The 21,265-nt window shown below is 37.1% G+C and overlaps 1 protein-coding gene across 5 annotated transcripts in view; it reads left to right on the forward strand.

Moving 5' to 3' along the window:
- Nucleotides 1-21,265, forward strand: part of CENPE (centromere protein E) — an 81,149-nt gene that overhangs the window by 47,938 nt on the left and 11,946 nt on the right. For 3 of the 5 annotated variants that reach the window (XM_047857067.1, XM_047857068.1, XM_047857069.1), the window contains 14 exons: nt 36-140; nt 317-604; nt 1,193-1,351; nt 1,752-2,033; nt 2,680-2,838; nt 3,966-4,235; nt 4,865-5,023; nt 5,188-5,478; nt 6,960-7,064; nt 9,005-9,223; nt 11,311-11,508; nt 12,218-12,421; nt 14,955-15,173; nt 18,409-18,594. In XM_047857067.1, the coding sequence (XP_047713023.1) occupies nt 36-140; nt 317-604; nt 1,193-1,351; nt 1,752-2,033; nt 2,680-2,838; nt 3,966-4,235; nt 4,865-5,023; nt 5,188-5,478; nt 6,960-7,064; nt 9,005-9,223; nt 11,311-11,508; nt 12,218-12,421; nt 14,955-15,173; nt 18,409-18,594 (2,844 nt within the window). The remainder of the gene's footprint in view (nt 1-35; nt 141-316; nt 605-1,192; nt 1,352-1,751; nt 2,034-2,679; nt 2,839-3,965; nt 4,236-4,864; nt 5,024-5,187; nt 5,479-6,959; nt 7,065-9,004; nt 9,224-11,310; nt 11,509-12,217; nt 12,422-14,954; nt 15,174-18,408; nt 18,595-21,265) is intronic. The other 2 variants (XM_047857070.1, XM_047857071.1) reach the window with 2 other exon arrangements.

The following is a 21,265-nucleotide window of genomic DNA, read 5'->3' on the forward strand; positions in this document are numbered from 1 at the left end:
ACAGGAACTAAAAAACTACTTATATTCTTTTGAAGGAGTACCAGGAAACCATTAGTACAAGGACTTTTTCAAAGAAGACAGATCAAGAAGCAAATATTCAGAAAGATTTAGAAAATTCAGATGCTGTATCACAAGAAAAGGTAGGTCTTATTAAGTTGGAAACTGACATCTGATTATTGTGTTCCTCATATCCCTGTGGAAGACAATATTACATACATTAGATAAAATGTAAAGATGATTCACTTGACTCAGAAACAATTCCTCCTTTTCCTAAAAATTTCTGCCTGTGTCCTAACTTGTTTTGTTGTTTTCTCAGATGCAAGAACTTCAGCAAAAAGAACATCAGCTTCTAAAGATGAAGCCTGTCAATGAGACTCAGGAAAAAATGTGTGAAATAGAATACTTGAAGAACCAATTTGAGGCCCAAAAGTCAACTCTGGAAAATATAGAAAAGGAGAATGTAAGGTTAACTCAGAGACTTCACGAAAACCTTGAAGAAATGAGATCTGTTACAAAAGAAAGAGATGATCTTAGGAGTATAGAGGAGACTCTCAAAGTAGAGAGAGACCAGCTCCAGGAAAACCTGAGAGAAACCATAATTAGAGTGAGTTACTGTTTTTCCCCCATCCAGTAAATATGACACTGTATCCTAAAAGAACCACGGGCAATAGGATTGGTATGAGTGTAAAATTGGTCCAACCTTAGGCAAGGTCGGAGGAGGGGATATTTGATAATATCTTCCAAATATTTCAGTACGTTTATTCATTGACCCAGAAAGCCCAGTTGTAGCCACTTATCCTGCACACAGTAATGCAATTGTGCAAAGATATCTGTAGAAGAATATTCACTGCAGAAAGTTGTAAGAACAAATCAAAGCAAACCACAAAAGCAGGGAAAATACCAACTGTCCATTAGCAGGAGACTGGTTAATGAGTGCAGCAAACTCAGACCATAGAGTACTAGGCCATGGATAAAGAATGAGGCAGTGCCATGGTGGTGATTTGGAAGTATCCTCTTAAGGAAAGGGGTAAGTTATGGATTAATGTATCTAACATGTATTGATGTTTAAGAGTAACTAGAGGATGAGGCCTAAGGGGGTGGGAGGCATATTTACCTCTTACCCTCTATCTTTCCACACATTGTTTGAATTTTGTCACTCTAAAAAATCATTTTCCTTTCTCTAATGACAAAGGACCTGGAAAAACAAGAGGAACTAAGAATTGCTCACATGCATGTGAAAGAACACCAGGAAACTATTGATAAACTCCGGGACATTATTTCTGAGAAAACAGATGAAATATCAAATATGCAAACGGATTTAGAAAACACAGATACTGCCTTAAAAGTACAGGTATGGTTTTTATTTGAGAGTTTACATTAGGTCTTTTTTGTAATGAAACAGGATATGTATTAGCCTAAAATCATAGACAAAGATTTGCCTGCTTAATTTAGAAAGTATTATTTATCGGGTGCCTGGGTGGCTCAGTCGATTAAGCATCCGACTTCAGGTCATGATCTCACAGTTTGTGGGTTCAAGCCCTGCATCAGGCTCTGTGCTGACAGCCCAAAAGCCTGGAGCCTGCTTCAAATTCTATGTCTCCCTCTCTTTCTGCCCCTCCCTGCTTTCACTGGCTCTCTCTCTCTCTCTCTCTCTCTCTCAAAAATAAATAAACATTAAAAATTTTTTAAAAAAGAAAGTATTATTTATTAATATCAATCTATATCTTAACTTATTATATGATTATCTTAAGATCCAAGAACTTCAGGAGAAAGAACGTCAACTTCTTAAGGTAAAAAATGATCTCAGAGAAAATATGTATCAAGCAGAGCAATTGAAGAAGCAATTAGAGACCCAGAATTCAACCCTGGAAAGTGTAGAAACTGAGAAGTTAAGGCTGAGTCAGAAACTTCATGAAAACCTTGAAGAAATAAAATGTGTTACTGAGGAGAGAGATGGCCTAAGAAGAGCAGAGGGAACCCTTAGGATGGAGCGAGACCAGCTCAGAGAAAGCCTCAGAGAAAAAGAGGCTAAAGTAAGTTACTCTTCCTCTGCTGGTGAGTAAATGTATGTTTTTCTGACAGCAGGGAACCGTGCTTTGATGTGAGTGGCACTGTTGATGTGAGTGAACTGATGGAACCTTTTACAAAGGCGGGTAATTTGGTATTGTTCTTCAAAATTTTTAATTCTGTTAGCAGTATTTTCTTTGTGGACTTCATCCTACATGTATATTTATCTACATACACAAACACACACACACACCACAAGGTGTCCATTGTAGCAATTTGTAATAAAAATTGGGAAACAATCTAAATATCCATCAGAAGGAAACTGGGTAAATATGAACAGTATGTCAGAATACTGTGCAACATAATTTAAAAAAAAAAAGTGAAATAGGTTTGGATGTTCTAATTTGGAAGCCCAAATAACTTAGAGGGAAAAGCAAGCTGTAGAATAGTATATGTGTCATGTATTTGCCTCTGGAAAGTAGGAGTAGGTTGTGGGGAGGTGAGGACAGGGAAAGGGATGAAGGGAAAGCTTGTAACTTTCTGACATCTAAGATGTAGCTTAAGAAGTAATAGTTTTATTATTTTTACTAAGAAAATATCACTTTTATAAAAAAAAAATACTAGTTAATGTTAAGCTATGTCACCATTCTTAAAATTTCTCTAATGACAAAGGACCTAGAAAAACAAGAGGAACTAAGAATTGCTCACATGCATGTGAAAGAGCACCAGGAGACTATTGATAAACTCCGGGGCATTGTTTCTGAGAAGACAGATGAAATATCAAATATGCAAATGGATTTAGAAAATTCAAATGCTAAATTACAAGAAAAGGTATGAAGAAGGTGCTTGTTTGGGTATTTGATTTAATTTATATATTTTTTAACGTTTATTTATTTTTGAGAGAGAGAGAGACTGAGAACAAGCATGGGAGGGGCAGAGAAAGGGAGACACAGAACCCGAAGCAGACTCCAGGCTCTGAGCTGTCAGCACAGAGCCCAATGTGGGGCTCGAACCCACGAACCGTGAGATCATGACCTGAGCTGAAGTTGGACACTTAACCGACTGAGCCACCCAGGTACCCCTGGGTATTTGATTTATTCGTGCCTAAACTCATATGGGGATGTAAAATGGTTTAACCACATTGAAAACATCCTGACAGTTTTTACTAATGCTGAACATACACCTGCCTATGGCTCAGTATTTCTATTTCTTGGATATGTACCTGAGAGTAAAGAGTGCATACTTTCACATAAAGCTGTGTACAAGAATGTTCATAACAGTTCTAATCATAACAGCAAAAAATGGAAAACAAGTGAAATGCCTGTCAACAGGAAAATGGATAAATACATTGTGATTTTTCTTAAAGACAGTTCTTTTTCTTAATTTTTTTTTTAACGTTTATTTATTTTTGAGACAGAGACAGAGCATGAATGGGGGAGGGTCAGAGAGAGAGGGAGACACAGAATCTGAAACAGGCTCCAGGCTCTGAACGGTCATCCCAGAGCCTGATGCGGGGCTCGAACTCACGGACTGCGAGATCATGGACTATGAGATCATGACCTGAGCCAAAGTCGGATGCTTAACCGACTGAGCCAACCAGGCGCCCCGTGATTTTTAACTTCAAAAGCAGGCAAGACTCATCTAGGATGAAAACAGTTCAAAATAGTGGTTAACCCTAGGAGGGGGCACACAGAACCTTAAGGGGTGCTAGAAATGTTTGATATTTTAATCTGGGTTGTAATTATATAGATATATACATATGTGGAGAATAATTTAGCAATACACTTAAGATTAGTGTATTTATGTATATTATACTTCAAAAGAAAATAAGTTTTGTGTGGAATTATGCAAAATATTAATGAGTGACATGGGAAAACTGTCTTAATTTTGAAACTATTTTTTATCCTTCCCTTAAAAACTGTCTGTATCCTAACATGTTATATTATGCTTATCTTAAGATTCAACAACTTAAGGCAAATGAACATCAACTTTTTAAGTTAAAGGAAGATGTCAGTGAGACACAGAAAAAAATGTCTGAAATAGAGCGATTAAAGAAACAATTCAAGGACCAAAGTTTAACTCTGGATAAAATAGAAATGGAGAACTTAAATTTGGCCCAGCAGCTTCATGAAAACCTTGAAGAAATGAAATCTATAATGAAAGAAAGAGATAATCTGAAATTGGAGAGAGACCAGCTCAAGGAAGACCTACAGAAAACCATAGCTAGAGTGAGTTGGACTCTTTCTACCTGTCCAATAAACATGTTTTTAGTATAAGAAGCTTCCTTCTTTGGAAATAAATAATAACTGTTGGTGAAACTGTAAATGTTATAAACTTTCAGGGAGACAGTTTGACAATGCCTTATTAAAGATTTATCAGCGTATGTATCTGCTACTGCGATTCCACTTTGTAGGAATTTATCCTACCAATATATTCACACATTTGGGCAGAAATACAACAGCACTCACTGCAACGTTGTCTGTGCTGACAAGTCTGGAAGCAATCCAAGTGTCCACTAATAAGGCACTGGCTAAGTGGGGTTCATCTGTATGATGGAGTACTTAGCATGAGAAGAGGGCCCTCTTTCTGTGATAGTGATGTAGAATGATGTCCAAGTGGCATGAGAGAAAGGAGAGCAGTTGGCAGAGTTCACCAGGAAACCCAGCTACGATGGGTGAGGCTGGGGACAGGGACTTGACTTTATAGCCTTCTGTACTGCTCTCATTTGGGGGTGCTGTGCTTCTTGTTTTTAACTGGGAGCATGCATTTTTTAAGATTTTGTCTAACTAGTTCATCATTAAGAAAAGGTAGTGTGCCTTTACATCATAATATTTCTTCATTTCTTCTAATAATGAAGGATCTAGAAACACAACAAGAACTAAAAGTTGCCCATATGCATTTGAAAGAATACCAAGAAACTATTGATAAATTCAGGCAGAGAGTTTCAGAAAAGACAACTCAGATTTCAAATATTCAAAAGAGTTTAAATAAATCTAAAGATGAATTACAGAAAAAGGTACATGTCATTTTGTTCTTTGGGGAGTAACTGTGTCCACAATCACTTGGGGAATGAGAAAGAATATAAATACAGATATTTAGAGATAGAAATAGATGTACATATATAACAAATAGACACAGGAATTCTTTTTGCATTCTAACTTGTTTTATAATTATCTCAAGATACAAGAACTTCAGAAAAAAGAGCTTCAACTTCTTAAAATGAAAGAAGATGTCAATAAAACCCATAAAAATATAAACAGAATGGAACGATTGAAGCAGCAGTTTGAGGCCCAAACTTTATCTATGCAAAGTGTGGAAGCGGATAACTTACACTTGACTAAGAAACTTCATAAAAGACTTGAAGAACTCAGAATTGTAGCTGAGGAAAGAGATGAGCTAAGGAGGATAAAAGAATCTCTGAAAATGGAAAGAGACCAATTCAGAGAAACGTTAAGAGAAATGATAGCTAGAGTGAGTTCAGAATCTTCCTTATCTAGTAACTGTAAGAATCAAGCTTTCTTGACAAGGGGAACAATTTGGGTTTTTTGTTGTGGAGCTTGGGGATTTATTTTTTGTGGTTTTGGGTTTTTTTTTTCTTTTCTTTTTGGAAACTTCTACATACAGGGAAAGATAATGGGAAAACTATTACTATAATTTTTCACACAAAAGAAAATACAGTTTTAAAAGAAGCCAAAATATTTTTCAGAAAATACCATTTTATTTATTTTTTTTATTTTAAATAGTTTTTTTTTTTAATTTTTTCTTTAATCTTTATTTATTTTTGAGAGAGAGAGACAGTGTGTGAGCAGGGGAGGAGTACAGAGAGAGGGAGACACAGAATCTGAAGCAGGTTCCAGGCTCTGAACTGTCAGAACAGAGCCTGACGCGGGGCTTGAACTCACGAACAGTGAGATCATGACCTGAGCCGAAGTCAGACACTTAACCGACTGAGCCACCCAGGTGCCCCCATTTGATTTATTTTTAAGAAAAGATTTGTTACATAAAGCAGACTATTTTCTTTAATGTAATTTTTAAAAGGGCTTTTTCACCAGGAAATGGCATTATCCTTAAGGAAGAAATATTTGAAGGACTAGATCTGTAGAAGAGTAAGTGCGCCATTACTCTGCCTCTAAATGACAGAGTTTTAGGCATAGGCTCGTCTTGTCGCTCAGTCAGAGAAGTGGCCAGCTACACAGAGGAAAGAAGTTCATCCAGTAGGACTGTAGGTATTTAGAATCACATGTCTTAAAAAGCCCAGTTGAACCCTCAAGAAAATAACATAAAATTCAGATAAATAAGAAATCATATGAAATCTGTAAGAAATCTTTTTTATTCTCATAATTCAACAACAGAGCAGAAGACCATGTCATCTGCAACATTAATAGAAACATGAGACCCTTGGGAATCATCATTATGTGGGCCCTTTATAAAAAGATTTAATTCATTCAAAGATCAATCATTCTTCTAAGTACTGTAGTAAATAAGTGGGAGAAAAGGTTTTAGGTCGTACTTCGAATCAGAAGTCCAAGATGTAACAGGATATGCATTTTCTATTCCAAGGAGCTGGGAAGAGTGAACAGAGATATTTCAGGTGGTTTTGGTAGCATATTATTTGGCAGCAATTCAGAGACTAATTCTAATTCGGAGACTTGGAATAGTAGGACCCAGATATAAACCTAAAATCTAATTTGCAGTTGTGATGGTTACGGGGATAAATCCTATCTCCAAAAAATATGTGGTTTTTCCACATTTTTTCTTAGTGAGTCAAGGCCACTTACTACTTATTGGTACTGTTACTCATTTTCTGACCATTTTTCACTTTGTTTTTGAGTTACAAGTTTATAATTCCATTATTGAAATGAGGTAAAAAAATGTAAGTGGACAAGTATATAGACATTAAATGTGAATGTAGTTACAGTTGATGCCTTGTTTATTTCTTTGTGTCAAAACAGGACCAACAGAACCATAAAGAGGTAGTAAAATATGAAAAAAAGTTACCATGTAATGGGAAACACCACCTCACAGAGAGCCTGAGAGACAAGTGCTCTAGGATAAAAGTAAGTGTCCCATGTTAAAATTACAAATAAATATTGGTACCCTTCCAGAGGCCTAGAATGGAGCCTCTGGGGAATGAGTAGATAGTGTTCAAAGTTTCTTTCAACTTTCTAATCTAGTATAGGTGTGCAAGTATGTGCATATGTATATACATAAACACACAAAATGGGGGGGGGGGGTGATTTTAAGGCCCCACTGGAAAGATGATATTTGAGCAAATACCCGAAAGAGAAAGGATTGAGCCACATAGCTATCTGAGGGAAGAACAAGATAAGAAGAGAAAATAGCAAGTAAAAGCTCCTGAGGCAAAAGCCTGCCTGGTGGGTTCCAGGAACATCCAACAAGGGAGAAAGCTAATAAGAAATGAGGTCCGAGAGTTCATGAGGAAGATGCAGGCTGTGCAGCCTTGAAAGATCTTTGGGTTTTAGTCTGAGTGAGATGGAGATTTATTGACAAGTTCTGACCACGAGAGAGACATTATCTGACTTACATTTTAGAGGGATGACTCTGATTGTTGTGTTGGAAACAGAATGGAAGCAGGAAGAGCATCTGAGAGAAAAATTTCAATAAGCCAGGCAAAGTTGATGGCGGCTCAGCCCAGAGAAGAATCAGTGGAGTAGTGAGAAATGTTTGGATTCTAAATGTATATTGAGGGGAAAAGCCAACAGGATTTACTGTCTCGTTCCAATTAGAATGCAAGATCCCTAAAGATGTTGTGTGTTTTCTGTGGCTATATCACTTAGCACATTCCTAATGGAACATGTATTTATTAAAAGGACAAATAAATGATTACACAGTGCTGCTTCATACTGTAACATGATTCATACTAGGACCAAAGGCAGGAAATGAATGTACAGCTAGCTTTTCCTTAAGTTATTAAAAAGGAAGCTCATTATTGTCAGAAGTCCCTTGTTTTATTATTTAGCACCCTGAATTAAACATGTTATTTGTTACGTGACTGTAGCAATATGTACTACTGTGTTCTTCCATCTGCACTTTGACCAGTGTGTCCCCTGCTTGGCCTCTAATCATTTGAACTTACAGACCAGGCTTGTTGGGTGTCTACCATATGCTAGGCACTATATCAGTTCTTTATCTCATGAGATACATTTTATTGCTCCATTTACAAAGAAACTGAGGCTTGGAGAGGACGTTTAGTAGTTGCTCAAGGTCATTAGCTAGTAGGTTGGTAGAATCAGGACATGAAATCAAGTGTAAGTTTAGAATTTGAGTATAGAAACATTTTCACAAATATAATTTTATTTCCCTTAAGCTATAATGTCTGTGTATATTTCATAGATTACATAGATATGGATATCATATTTACTTTCCCCTAGAAAAGTTTGTGGGACTCATCATAGTCTTTATTTTGTTTTTGGGAAAATGGCTCAATGATATCTATAGTCAGGAAGTAGCAGAGATAGAACCTGAACTCTAACTGATAAAAGGTTCGAAAACTCAGATTCTAGGCAGAGAAATAGAAATGTGTAGAGAGGCTGCACCAAGCTGACAAATAGTTCGATTTTTCGTCACTTGTTTTACCTGCAAACTCACACTGCCTGCTGTGAACATGAGCCAGCATTCAGTCTTGAACTATAATATATACTAGATTGAATTCACTCAAATTTATCTTTAGACTTTGAGATGGTCATTTAAATCATGAATGCGTAAAGAACTAAAAGAAAATGTATCAAAATGTTAATAGGGATTGTTTCTGGTTTTCTGTGTTATATTTAAAATTTTTAAATTTTCACAATAATTAAATAGTATTTCTGTAATCCAAAATCAATAAGAGTTCCTTCCCCCCTTTTTTTAACACAAACATCTTAATTTGTTTCTGCATTACAGAAAATATTAAGCATAAGTTTTGTTAAAATTCTAGGGCAAGGACTATTTTTGTTACATTAGAATGAATTGTTAAATGAATTCTAATTTCCCTTAGGAGCTTCTGAAGAGATACTCAGAGATGTATAATCATTATGAGTGCTTAGATAGACTATCCCTTGACTTGGAGAAGGAAGTTGACACCCAAAAAGAGCTTTCAATTAGAGTGAGAGCAAACCTCTCACTTCCGTATCCACAAATCAAACAAATTCAAAAACTTCTTACTGCAAACCAGAGATGTTCAATGGAATTCCACAGAGTCATGAAGAAACTTCAGGTACCACGTTTCTTAGTAATATCTTTGTAAATACTGCTATAATTGGTTTTAACATCAGTATATCTAGTCCTACTTTGGGAGTTGGCATATTTGCTGTTTAGTGTATTTACTACCAAATTAAGGGTTATATGGGTCTCAGCATAGTATGTGCAAAATCCAGTATGCATCTAGGACCTGTTCATTCAACAAAACTTGAGCTCTCCCTGTGAATCTGGATACTGCCAAGGTGCTCGGGAGACAGGTAGGAATAACATCTCAGTTATCTCCTGGTCTAGTGCATGAAGCAGATATATAAGCAGGTAGTCTAAGTGTGGTGATAGAGGTACGTGAAGATTGTGTGACATACCAGATAAAGAGTCACAGAAGGTGAGACTGCAGTAGAAGCTGGACTGAGCAACAGTGACTGCAGTCCATTTTGCAGATGATGGAGAGCCACTGGACAGTTATTTTAAGTAGTGGCAGTAGCATGATCATACCATTTTACCTACTTCACCATAGAAAAACAATGAGTTTGTGGCAGAGAGAAGAGACAAAAAGCAGTTACAGTGGTCAGATGAGATACTATAGGTGACTCTTTTACCAGAAAAAGATTCACAGGGATGGGGAGGACAAAAGAAATTAAAGAAATATTCAGCAGCTTGGGATGCCTATGTGGCTTAGTTGGTTAAGCGTCTGACTCTAGATTTTGGCTCAGGTCATGATCTCACGGTTCATGAGATTGAGCCCCACTTTGGGCTCTGTGCTGATGGCATAGAGCCTGCTTAGGATTCTTTTTCTCCCTCTCTTTCTGCCCCTCCCCCACTCACGTATGCTTGCTCACTCTCAAAATAAACTTAAAAAAAAATAAAGGTTTGGAATTCATCAGCTTATAGTTGCTACATAATATAACATATGTGAGTAAAGTCACCCAGAAACCATAATAGAAGAATAAGAGCCATGGGATAAGAAGAGAGATCTAGAAAAGATAAATTTTCCAGTCAGTAGCAGAAAAGACAGCAACATGTGGGTTTGAGGCTGGAAACGTCAAAGGAACAGAAAAAAATCAAGCAAAAGTGCCGTTGCTCAAGTCAGTAGAGGACAACACGTCAAAGATAAAGTGGTCAAGAGTGTCAGATACTTCACGCAGCCAGAATATGAACCGAACAGATGCCCTCAAGTTGTTGTTTGATAATAGAGCTCATTGGTGACTTTCTCAGAGCAGTTTTAGTTGAGTGGTTAGGAAGGGCCAGATTATAAGAGGTTAAGAAGTAGTGGAAGACTGAGGAAGGAGGGAGGGAGTTGGTATGTGTCTTTCCTAAATAGTTTGCTTCTCAGGCCCTGATATTCCTTTTTTTTTTTTTTTTTTAAGTTTATTTATTTTGAAAGAGGCGGTGTGTGCATGCAGAGAAAGGGCAGAGAAAGAGAGGGAGAGAAAACCAAGCAGGCTCCACACTGTTAGCGCAAAGCCTGACACAGGGCTTGATCCCACTAACCATGAGAGCATGACCTGAGCCAAGATCAAGAGCTGGGTGCTCAACCAACAGAGCTACCCAGGTGCCCCAAGCCCTGAAATTTTTCCACAAATCCAGGCAATCAGATATCCAGAATTTATCCAAGAGGTCCATGGAACACATGGCATTCAAATTATTGTTACCTTGATGCCAAACATCTAACAACATGTAGAAAGTACATCTTGAGGCTGGCATACCCATATTGGTTACCCAATCAAGGTATGCAGGACAGGATGTTGAAAATGAATCTCAAGCTTCTAGCTGGGAAACATGGGTGATTGGTAGAGAAAGGTGAGTTTCTAGGGAAAGAGATTATGTTACATTTTAACATTGAATGTAAGGTAATTGTTGAACATCTATGAGATGTATCCAGTAGGGAGTCCGAAGTAAGGAACTTGGAGTCTGGAAGTTCTTCTCCCAAGATACTGAGAGGAGAAAACTGGGGATAGAGAGAGAGGCTCTTTCCGTCTTCCTCACTTACCAGAGGATATAGATAAACAAGAGATGCCATCCCACCTCTTAGTCTTGAGGGTTTAAAACTTCCTCTAAATGTGATAAAAAGTTCATTTCCCAATTTGTTTAATGTTTTTCTGTAAGTATGTGTTAAGCCATGTTACAAAGATAAAGGAAGAACACCATGAATCCATCAATAAATTTGAAGTGTTTTTTATTGATGAAGTGGAAAAGCAAAATGAACTGCTAATTAAAATACAACACCTTCAACAAGATTATGATGTGCCATCCAGAGAATTAACAGACCTTAAATTGAGCCAGAATATGGATCTACATATTGAGGTATCATTTATTTAAATGGTTTCATTAGATTTTAGGCCTTTATGTCACATAGAGAAGGTACCTTTCCATGTGCTTAGAGCCATTTTTCATTTTCCAGAAATTAAAACTAGGTTGCAGGGTGACAAGTGGCTAGATGTAAAGAGTGTCACATAATGGACTAATCTCCTTTTTCAGGACTCCACAGATACAGGAAATAGATTTAGTACCAACAAGTGGGAATTCATAGAACCCCAGAATAAGTTTGCAAATGCTTTCTAAACCTAGATCTGTGGCTGGGAGTCAGGAACATTTTTATTGCAGTAACTCCACATGGAGTGCCTTGCTCTCACCCAGCAGTGTGAGGCTGGCATCTAACTCCCAACACGTATGTGAGACCTGAGTGCACAGGAAAGCTACATGTAGAAGCACTTCGAATATTGTGATTATTGGTCACAGACAGTTTTGACAGGTAATTCTAACAGGCAGAATTCACAGACATTCCTCTTAGATGGCCTATACTGCCAAAAATTTATTATTCAAATCACTAGAATAAAGTTTTAAATTAGAATTACATTTCTAATGTAATTAGAATAAATTAGAATTATATTTATTTCAAAATATTAAGAATGAAAGTTCAGTAAGGTATTTTCCCCTCTTTATGATATCTATATGATATTTAGGTGAAAACTTTGCTAATGTCCAGGTGATTAAATACTTATTTTTCACACAGGAAATTCTCAAAGATCTTTCAGAAAATGACTTCCACTGCATAAAGGCTGAATTTCAACAAGTGCTAAGTAATAGGAAAGAAATGACCCAGTTTTTGGAAGAATGGTTGAATACTCATTTTGATACAGAAAAGCTTAAAAATGGCATCCAGAAAGAAAATGATAGGATTTGTCAAGTGAATAACTTCTATAATAACAAGATAATTGTAAGTAATGATTTTCTTTTGTGCTACCTCATTCTTTTTTGTTGTTTGCTCTGGTTTTTCCACCTCTTTCTTAAAAAAACTTAGAACAACTTAATCTTAGGTATGCTTTCTGTAATTTACTTGTACATACTTTATTTTTTTATTTGGAAAAAATTATGTAAAACATGTTCTTCCTCTTATATGTTATGTATGCTTCTTTAAGATAATTAAAGATAATCAACTGACACTTGTAAGGAAGATAAAATTAGGAGGCTTGGGAGACTTAGTTGGTTAAATATCCGACTCTTGGTTTCACTCAGGTCATGATCTCATGGTTTGTGAGTTCGAGTCCCACCTCCGACTCTGCACTGACAGCATGGAGCCTGCTTGGGAATCTGCACCCTGCCCCCCTGCCCTCCCCCCACCCCCCCACCCCACCCCCCTCCCCACCCCCCCGCTGTTCCTTACCTGTTTGTGCTTGCTCTCCCTCTCAAAATAAACTTTAAAAAAAAAAAAAAAAAGGATAAAATCTTGAGGTGTAATAATCAATTTCCACTTATGAAATCTTGAATCCTCTTTCCTTTCTCATTTCTCACTGCTTCTGTAGGAATTGAGCCTTTTCCCCCCAGTAGCCTCAGACAGGGTAAGACATGAGCCTGATTCAGGGCTGCAGGCAGCACCTGTGGTCATGCCATAGACAAGCCTGGCCAACTCCTTGGCGGAGGCCTCATTTGCTTTTCATGTTGGTGGTATCACTACCATATGCACTGATCCTTCAACTCTGAGGTTCAGAGATACGGTTTATACCTCTGTTCCCGAGGTGACTGACTCCAGTGTATAGATTCACAAGAACCAACATTGCTGAAGATCATTTTTGTTAATTTGTTGTACTTTCCATTGATGAGGATTATCATTCTGCTTTCTTTTTTTTTTTTTTTAATTTTTGTAATGTTTATTTATTTTTGAGACAGAGAGAGACAGAGCATGAACGGGGGAGGGGCGGAGAGAGAGGGAGACACCAAATCTGAAGCAGGCTCCAGGCTCTGAGCTGTCAGCACAGAGCCCGACGCGGGGCTCGAACTCACCGTGAGATCATGACCTGAGCCGAAGTTGGCTCAACCGACTGAGCCACCCAGACGCCCCTCATTCTGCTTTCTGAAGTAATCCCTATCTCTATACCTGGTAAAATACACAGTAATCAGAAAGTTGCTTGTGTACATGGAACTGGAGCAAGGGGAGCTAGATTAACATCACAGCTTCTAAGATTAATTTCATATTTCATATGTTTGGGCAGTTCTTTTTTGACACTTTAATTTCATCTGGAAACTATACTTAAATCACACTGAAGTATAGATAATATTTTCAAAAGCTGTTTTCCTATGGAGAGTCATTCCCATTTGTTAAATACCTCAAGCTAGCAGAATAGTATGAGCTATTTCAGGGCGGGGGCGGGGGAAGAGTCCACAATCAACAGGGAAAAATATAAAACCAATATTTGGCTAAGAGAATCCCCGTATAATTCAGTGTTTTTCTTGTAATATTGAGGGCCTAGTTGGGAGTAGAAAGTAGGGATTCCTACTGTGTGGATGAGCATAGATATGTGGCTTCTTCCAGCACCCTGAGAATAGGAAATGATAACTTCGTATGGTGTGAGGCCAGTAGTCTAGAACCCAGGAAAGTCCAGGGTGCCAGCAAGAACACAACTAAGTTAGCATCCAAGTCTGTTAGAAGTGCCTTAAAGCCACAAAGTTACAGATAAAACCAATAAGGCATTCATGATGAGAGCAAAAACACGTCCCATAACAATTAGGAAGTAAAAAGATATGAGTAATTTCAGAGTTAGCGAAGGTATTGATTGACTATTATTTCCTGCACAGAAATATAAGATTTTCAGATTACCAAAAGTCAGTGAACTATTTTCCCTATAAACATTGAGATTTGAAATGAAACTGGAAAATAGATTGCTGTTAAGTTTATTGAATATGCTCTGCTATTACATGTCAGTTAATGTTTATATAGGACATTATAAATACCATAATACAGGAGCACAGTCGGTTAAGCATCTGACTTTGGCTTAGGGTATGATCTCCCAGTTCATGAGTTTGAGCCCCGCATCAGGCTCTGTGCTGACAGATCCTTTGTCCCCCTTGCCCCTCTTGTGCATACATGCTTGCATACACTCTCTAAGATAAATAAACATTAAAAAAATTGGATAACAAATGTCATAATACATAATAACTTTAACCTATATAGTTTTGCAGATTCCTCTCCATAATGTTAGCACTGACTTAATAAAGTGAGGTTTATCATCTTGCAAATCAATATGAATCCTCTCCAGTCCTTATTTTTTATTCTCATCAATATCCAGCATCTTCTGTAGTTTTAGAAACTGATGCAAACCACAAAGAATGTTCACATTCTTTTAAAGTACTGTTCTAGAGTGTTCTAAATAATGAATTTCAGCATATGCCTTGTCCTAGAATTCTAGTAGTTTTCATAGTATTTTTATATGTAATTCATTTTAGAGTTGTAATAGTGTTTTACTATTCAATAGGCTATAATGAATGAATCTACAGAGTTTGAAGAAAGAAATGCTACCATAACTAAAGAATGGGAACATGACCTGAAATCAGTGAAAGAGAAAAATGAACAACTATTTAAAAACTACCAAACTTTGAAGATCTCCCTGACATCTGGTGTCCTTGTTAATGCTGTTACAGAAGACAATAAGAATCTTCATGTTACATCAAGAGCCACACAACTAACCACAGAGGTATGTGATTTCTTATGAGACATTTTTCAGTTTGCAGATTAATCAGAGTTAAAGATGCATTTTATGTAACACTTCAGAGCAAAATTATAGTATCAAATGTATTAGGGAATGTGGGTCATGTTTGTGTGTGTGATGGGCTTGTTTTTATTTATTTTTTTAATGTTTTATTTATTTTTGAGAGAGAGAGAATGAGCAGGGAAAGGGCAAAGAGAGGGGGAGAGAGGATCAGAAGCGGGCTCTGCACTGACAGTAGTGAGCCTGATGTGGGGCTCAAACTGACAAACTGTGAGATCATGACCTGAACTGAAGTCACATGCTCAACTTACTGAGCCACCCAGGTGCCCCAATGGGCTTGTTCTTTAAATACAGTCCTATTGTGGCTATCACTCAAATAACTACAGAACTATATATTACATGAGATCTTCCCTTTGAATTATAAAGCAGAAGTAACTCATAGCTTAATTTGATTAAAGATACATTTACCTTCTCAGGTGCTATTACTATACATTATAAATTTCTTCAATTGTGTAATTTTTTTTTTTAAGTTTATTTATTTTGAGACAGAAAGAGAGAGGCATGAGCAGAGGAGGGACAGAGAAAAAGGAAGTGGGGGGGAGGCAGAGAGAATCCCAAGCAGCTTCACACTGCCAGCACAGAGCCTGATGCAGGGCTCGAACTCACAAAATGCAAGATCATGACCTGAGCCAAAACCAAGAGTCAGCTGCTTAACCAACTGAGCCACCCTGGCACCCCACAATCGTGTAACTTTTTATTAAACTATAATCTGTGTCTGTATATAGAACTAGCTTAGAGGGTAGTGCAATTCAGCTTTTCTCTAATTAACTGGTTTGTGTTATATGAAGCTTAAAATGGAAAAGCCTGGGGCGCCTGGGTGGCTCAGTCGGTTGGGCGTCCGACTTCGGCCCAGGTCATGATCTCGCGGTCTGTGAGTTCAAACCCCGCGTCGGGCTCTGTGCTGACAGCTCGGAGCCTGGAGCCTGCTTTGGATTCTGTGCCTCCCTCTCTCTCTGCCCCTCGCCTGTTCATGCTCTGTCTCTCTGTGTCTCAAAAATAAATAAAAATGTTAAAAAAAAAAATAAAAATGCGAACCAGGAAGAACACCAACCTGTTAAGTTAAAAAACTAACTAACTAACTAACTAACTAACTAAATAAATAAATAAATAAATAAATAAATAAAATGGAAAAGCCTAAAAAAATATAACAGATGTCTTATACAGATTAACCTGTATCCAAGAATCAATACGTTATTTGAATGATTCAGTTATAGGGTACATTGGGTGGCTCAGTCGGTTAGGCGTCTGACTTCAGCTCAGGTCATGATTTCACAGCTTTTGGGTTCGAGCCCCATGTCGGGCTCTGTACCGACAGCTCGGAGCCTGGAGCCTGCTTGGGATTCTGTGTCTACCTCTCTCTCTACCCCTCCCCCACTCATGCTCTGTCTCTCTCTCAAAAATAAAGAATTAGTAAAACAAAATTTTTTTGAATGATTCAGTTATTTTGTTACCTAGCCTTACTTGGGAATCTGTGAAGCAGGCATACTATTTTATGTTGTTAGCACACAAAATGACTTCGTGAAGAACCTAAGAGGAAATTATAATTTATCATCTTGAGCAAAATAAATACTCAGAATAAAACGTTAGCCACTAATTTAATAATCAATTACCAGTGGAAACTAGAAGATCACTGGTACAGTTTATCAATTTGCTAGTCACTACAGACCTCAGTCAGTTGGTGGAGACAAAAATAGCCGAAATATTAAGCCCATCTACCAAAGCAATAAAGAAACAGAAGAAATATCCATCTTCAGTGACCCCAGGAAATACCCTATCCTATAGTAAATGATATACTATTAATCTGGTAATCATGCCAAATTAGAGTAGCATAGAGTAGTTTGATACGATATGGAAATAGACACATGGAGCAGTGGAACAGAGTAGAGTTCAGCAGTACACCCAAGTAAGGATGAGAATTCAGTGTTTGATAATGGTAACCACCAACTCGGTGGGGGAAAGATGGTTTACTGCATGTTTGATTCCAGACTACCAGCTAGCCACCTGGAAAAAAATAAATCTGGATTCCTACCTCACTCATTTAAACAAAAATAAATTCTAGATGAGCCAAAAACAAACATTTTCTAGGAAATCCTGCATGTGTGTGTAGGTGAATAATCTTACAAATATGAACAAACTCAGGTATTTAAATTCAGGTATTTTTGTATTTGAAAAAAACTGGAAATAACCTAGATGTTCACTAGTGGTTGATGGGTTAGCTAATTTACAATACCTCTATAAGACAGGATGTATGTATCCATGAAAACAAAAACGTGGAGAGATCTCTATGTGTTGTTAATGGAAATATCTGGAAAGTATATTATCAAGTTAAAAAGAAACAGAATTGGGGCACTAGGATGACTCAGTCATTAAATGTCTGACTTTTGATTTGGGCTCAGGTCATGCATGATCTCTCGGTTCATGGGACCGAGCCCTGATTGGGCTCTCCGGCTGACAGCAAAGAGCCTGATTGAGACTCGTTCTCTCTTTCTCTCTCTCTCTGCCCCTCCCCCACTTGTACACTCGCTGTCTCTCTCTCAAAAATAAATATTTTTTAAAAAACAACTATATATTCAGTATGTTCCTACTCTGTGTATGACTGACTCTTTTGTAACTGTGTACTCACAAGCACTTAAATAGGGATGGAAAATTTCTAGAAGGATACACTTGAAAGAGTTTAGTAGTCATTGTTACCAGGTCAGCTTGGGTTCTGAGATGGGGGAACTTCCCCTTCATTATATGCCTTTGAATTTTTCCACATGCTTGTATTTTTTAATTTTAAAATTAGGTAATAAAAATAAAGGGAAAGCTATGTTATATGCATTACTTAAAGAGTCAGTTAACAGGTGTACTTTCTTTAAGTGCTGTTAATTTAAAATGTGAGTGCCTTTTTAATATGCTTAGCACTGTACTAACCAGTAAATAAGATAAACACTAAACCTTGTAATATAAAATTTGGGCCTTTTTTAATCCAAAAATCATCAACTTCTAAATAAAGGAAATAATACATGTGTAAATTGAGTGACATTTGGTTTCTCTTCTATCTTTTCTTAATGCAATCTGAAAAATTAATACCTATGTATATGATCATCTTTGTCTTAAACTTATATTCTGTGATTCTGCCTTCATGGCATACCTTATTTATGTGTGCATTTTCTCACAGAAAATTCAGGAGTTGGAAACTTCACTGCGTGAAGCTAAGCAAAGTGCTATGCACAAGGAAAGCAAGATTATAAAGCTGCAGAAAGAACTTGAGATGACTAATGACCTAGTAGCAAAACTTCAAGCACAAGTTAATGAATCAAATAAATGCCTTGAAAAGACTAAAGAAATGATCCAAGTACTTCAGGTAACTTAACAAACTCATTTTACAATAAAAGGGTTTTTTTTTTTTTTTCTTCTACTGTTGAATTTGACAGTTTACTTGGGACTCTCATCTTTTACTTGAACTTCCTGTTACCTATGTATGTATGAAGTTCAATACTCAAGCTTTAAGAGAGCAGGTGAAGGGGCCCCCGGGTGGCTCAATCAGTTAAGCATCCGACTTCGGCTCAAGTAATGATCTCACAGTTCTTGAGTTCAAGCCCCGCATTGGACTTTCTGCTGTCAGTATGGAGCCTGCTTTGGATCCTCTGTCCCCCTCTCTCTCTGCCTCTCTCAAATAAATAAATAAATAAATAAATAAATAAATAAATAAATAAATAAACAAACAAGCAAGCAAGCAAGCAAGCAAGCAAGTAGAAACTTAGAAATGAAATGTAGGAATATATTTTCATGCAAAATAATGATTATTTTTGTATTCCTAGAAAAATTACTTTTAAAAGGCATATAAATACTATTCTAAAAGTCCTGGCTCATTCAATAAGACATGAAACAGAGAGGCAATAAAAAACAATCTCATACAGTTTAATGTAAAACTAAAAACCAAGAAAATCAATTGTAAATCCTTAGAACTTTTTAGAATAATTATTTAATATTTCAAATCACATTTTTATTCAATCAAGAAATATTTGTTGAGTCTTCTATATGTTGGTCATTGCTCTAGATGTCATGTATACAGCAGTGGAAAGAAAAGTACCTCCCTTCCTTCTAGTTGCTTATATTCTTGTTCAGGAAGACAGAAAATAACCATGTATATATGTGTGTCAAATGGTGAAAAGTGCAATGGGAAAAAATTAAGCTAGACAAGGGGTGTATGGGTGCTGGGTGAAAGTGAGGGTGGGAGGGAAACCTCTTATCTTACAAAGCGTTGCTGAGCAGAGCCACACCATTAAGAGGACTTGAAGGGATGAGTGAGCTCTGTGGTAGCGGAAGGGCCTTCTAGGCAAAGGAAATCTCAGATAGCCTAGACATGTTTAAGAAACAAGCCGGTGTCTCCTGTGCAGGAGCAAGGGGACAGAGGTGGGAAAGAAGGTAAGAAGTAGCGGAAAGTCAACTCGTAAAGGGTCTCACAGGTTATCGTAAGAACTTTGGTTTTTATTTTGAGTGAGCTGAGAAGTCGTCGGGATTTTGGCAAAAGGATATAATGATCTGACTTAATTTTAAAGGCTGCCCTTTGAAAATCAAATCCAAGAGGGTGTGTTTGTTGTAGCTGCTACAACAAAGGGAAGCAGACTGCAACAACTCACACAAGAGAGAATCTTGTTTCTCTATCTCATATAAAAGTATGAGTTCCAGGTTGGCAGGAGGGTCCATACTGCATGACCATTCAGAGGCTCACTTGTCTCCCATCCTGTTTCTCCGCCACCCCTCTGGTGCTGTTTTCATCTGCATGGTTAAAGCCAGGTTGTAAGCAGTTCATGCTCCGGCTCCTAGGAAAGGGACAGATGGAGAAGCCAAAATTCATCTTAAAATCTCTATTCTTAAAGAAGACTCTGGCCCAGACGTGGCACACATGCCTGCCTTTCATATTTCTTGGAGTTAAGACATTATGCCAGAGTTTTTGGCCCGGACAACTGGAAGGTTATAAACTTATATTCTATAAAATGCAACGTGTATTTAACGTAACATAAGAAAAAACTTTTAACCTATTCCCCACTATTTGAAAACATCTTGGATATAGCTGTCCAATATAATGTGGGGTTTATTAATTGAATAGAGAAGAAAGTAATTTGAACAAATGAATCATTAAAATTTTGTTTCAATCTTGATACATTTCCTCCCTTGTATCATTACAAATTGTTTATATCGAGTAGCAGTGAATTTATAAAACATTTAAGTTACATTAAAACTTTAGGGACATCCCGCATGATGGGAAAAAAAAGATTTTTTTTTTTAATGTTTATTTATTTTTGATAGACAGAGCACAAGTGGGGAAGAGGCAGAGAGAGAGACACACACACAGAGTCTGAAGCAGGCTCTCAGCTGTCAGCACAGAGTGGGGCTCAGACTTACAATCATGACCTGAGCCACCCAGGCACCCCAGAAGAAAAAAGATCTTATTTATGATAGTCACAAAATCAAAAATAAAATGCTTGAATGACTAACTTTAACAAAAAATGAGGAAAACATATATGAAAAGAGCAAGAGAACTTAAAAAAGAAATACAGAGCGTGTGGTTTTATAAGAAACACACCATTTCCTAGGTTGGAACTTCAATACTGTACAAGCCTAAGTTGTTCCCAAGTTAATTCCTAACTTTCATGTAATTCAAATCAGAATTTCAAAGGAATTCTTTCTCAGGTAGAGCCAGGAAACTTTCTTAACTGAATCCATCTAAAATGCAGCTGATAAATAGGTGATATTAACAAATTTATGTTTGCAGTCTTCTCAGTTTATTAGTGAAACTATTTAAGACTCAGTATTTCTTGAGTGCAGCATTGGTCGCATGCCATATGTTTGAAATATGGAATTCTGTTGTCTTTCATTTCTAATTCGGTATTTTCAATTTTGATTTCTCTTACATAAGAATGTTTTAAATAATGTTATATGTGACTAATTTATTTCATTATACCATGGCAAAAAAACCTGTAATCTCTGCATTTTCTTTTTAGTGTCATAAGTGGATACCTTTTTTTTTT

The sequence above is a fragment of the Prionailurus viverrinus genome, chromosome B1, assembly GCF_022837055.1.
Source record: "Prionailurus viverrinus isolate Anna chromosome B1, UM_Priviv_1.0, whole genome shotgun sequence".
NCBI classification, from domain to species: Eukaryota; Metazoa; Chordata; class Mammalia; order Carnivora; family Felidae; genus Prionailurus; species Prionailurus viverrinus.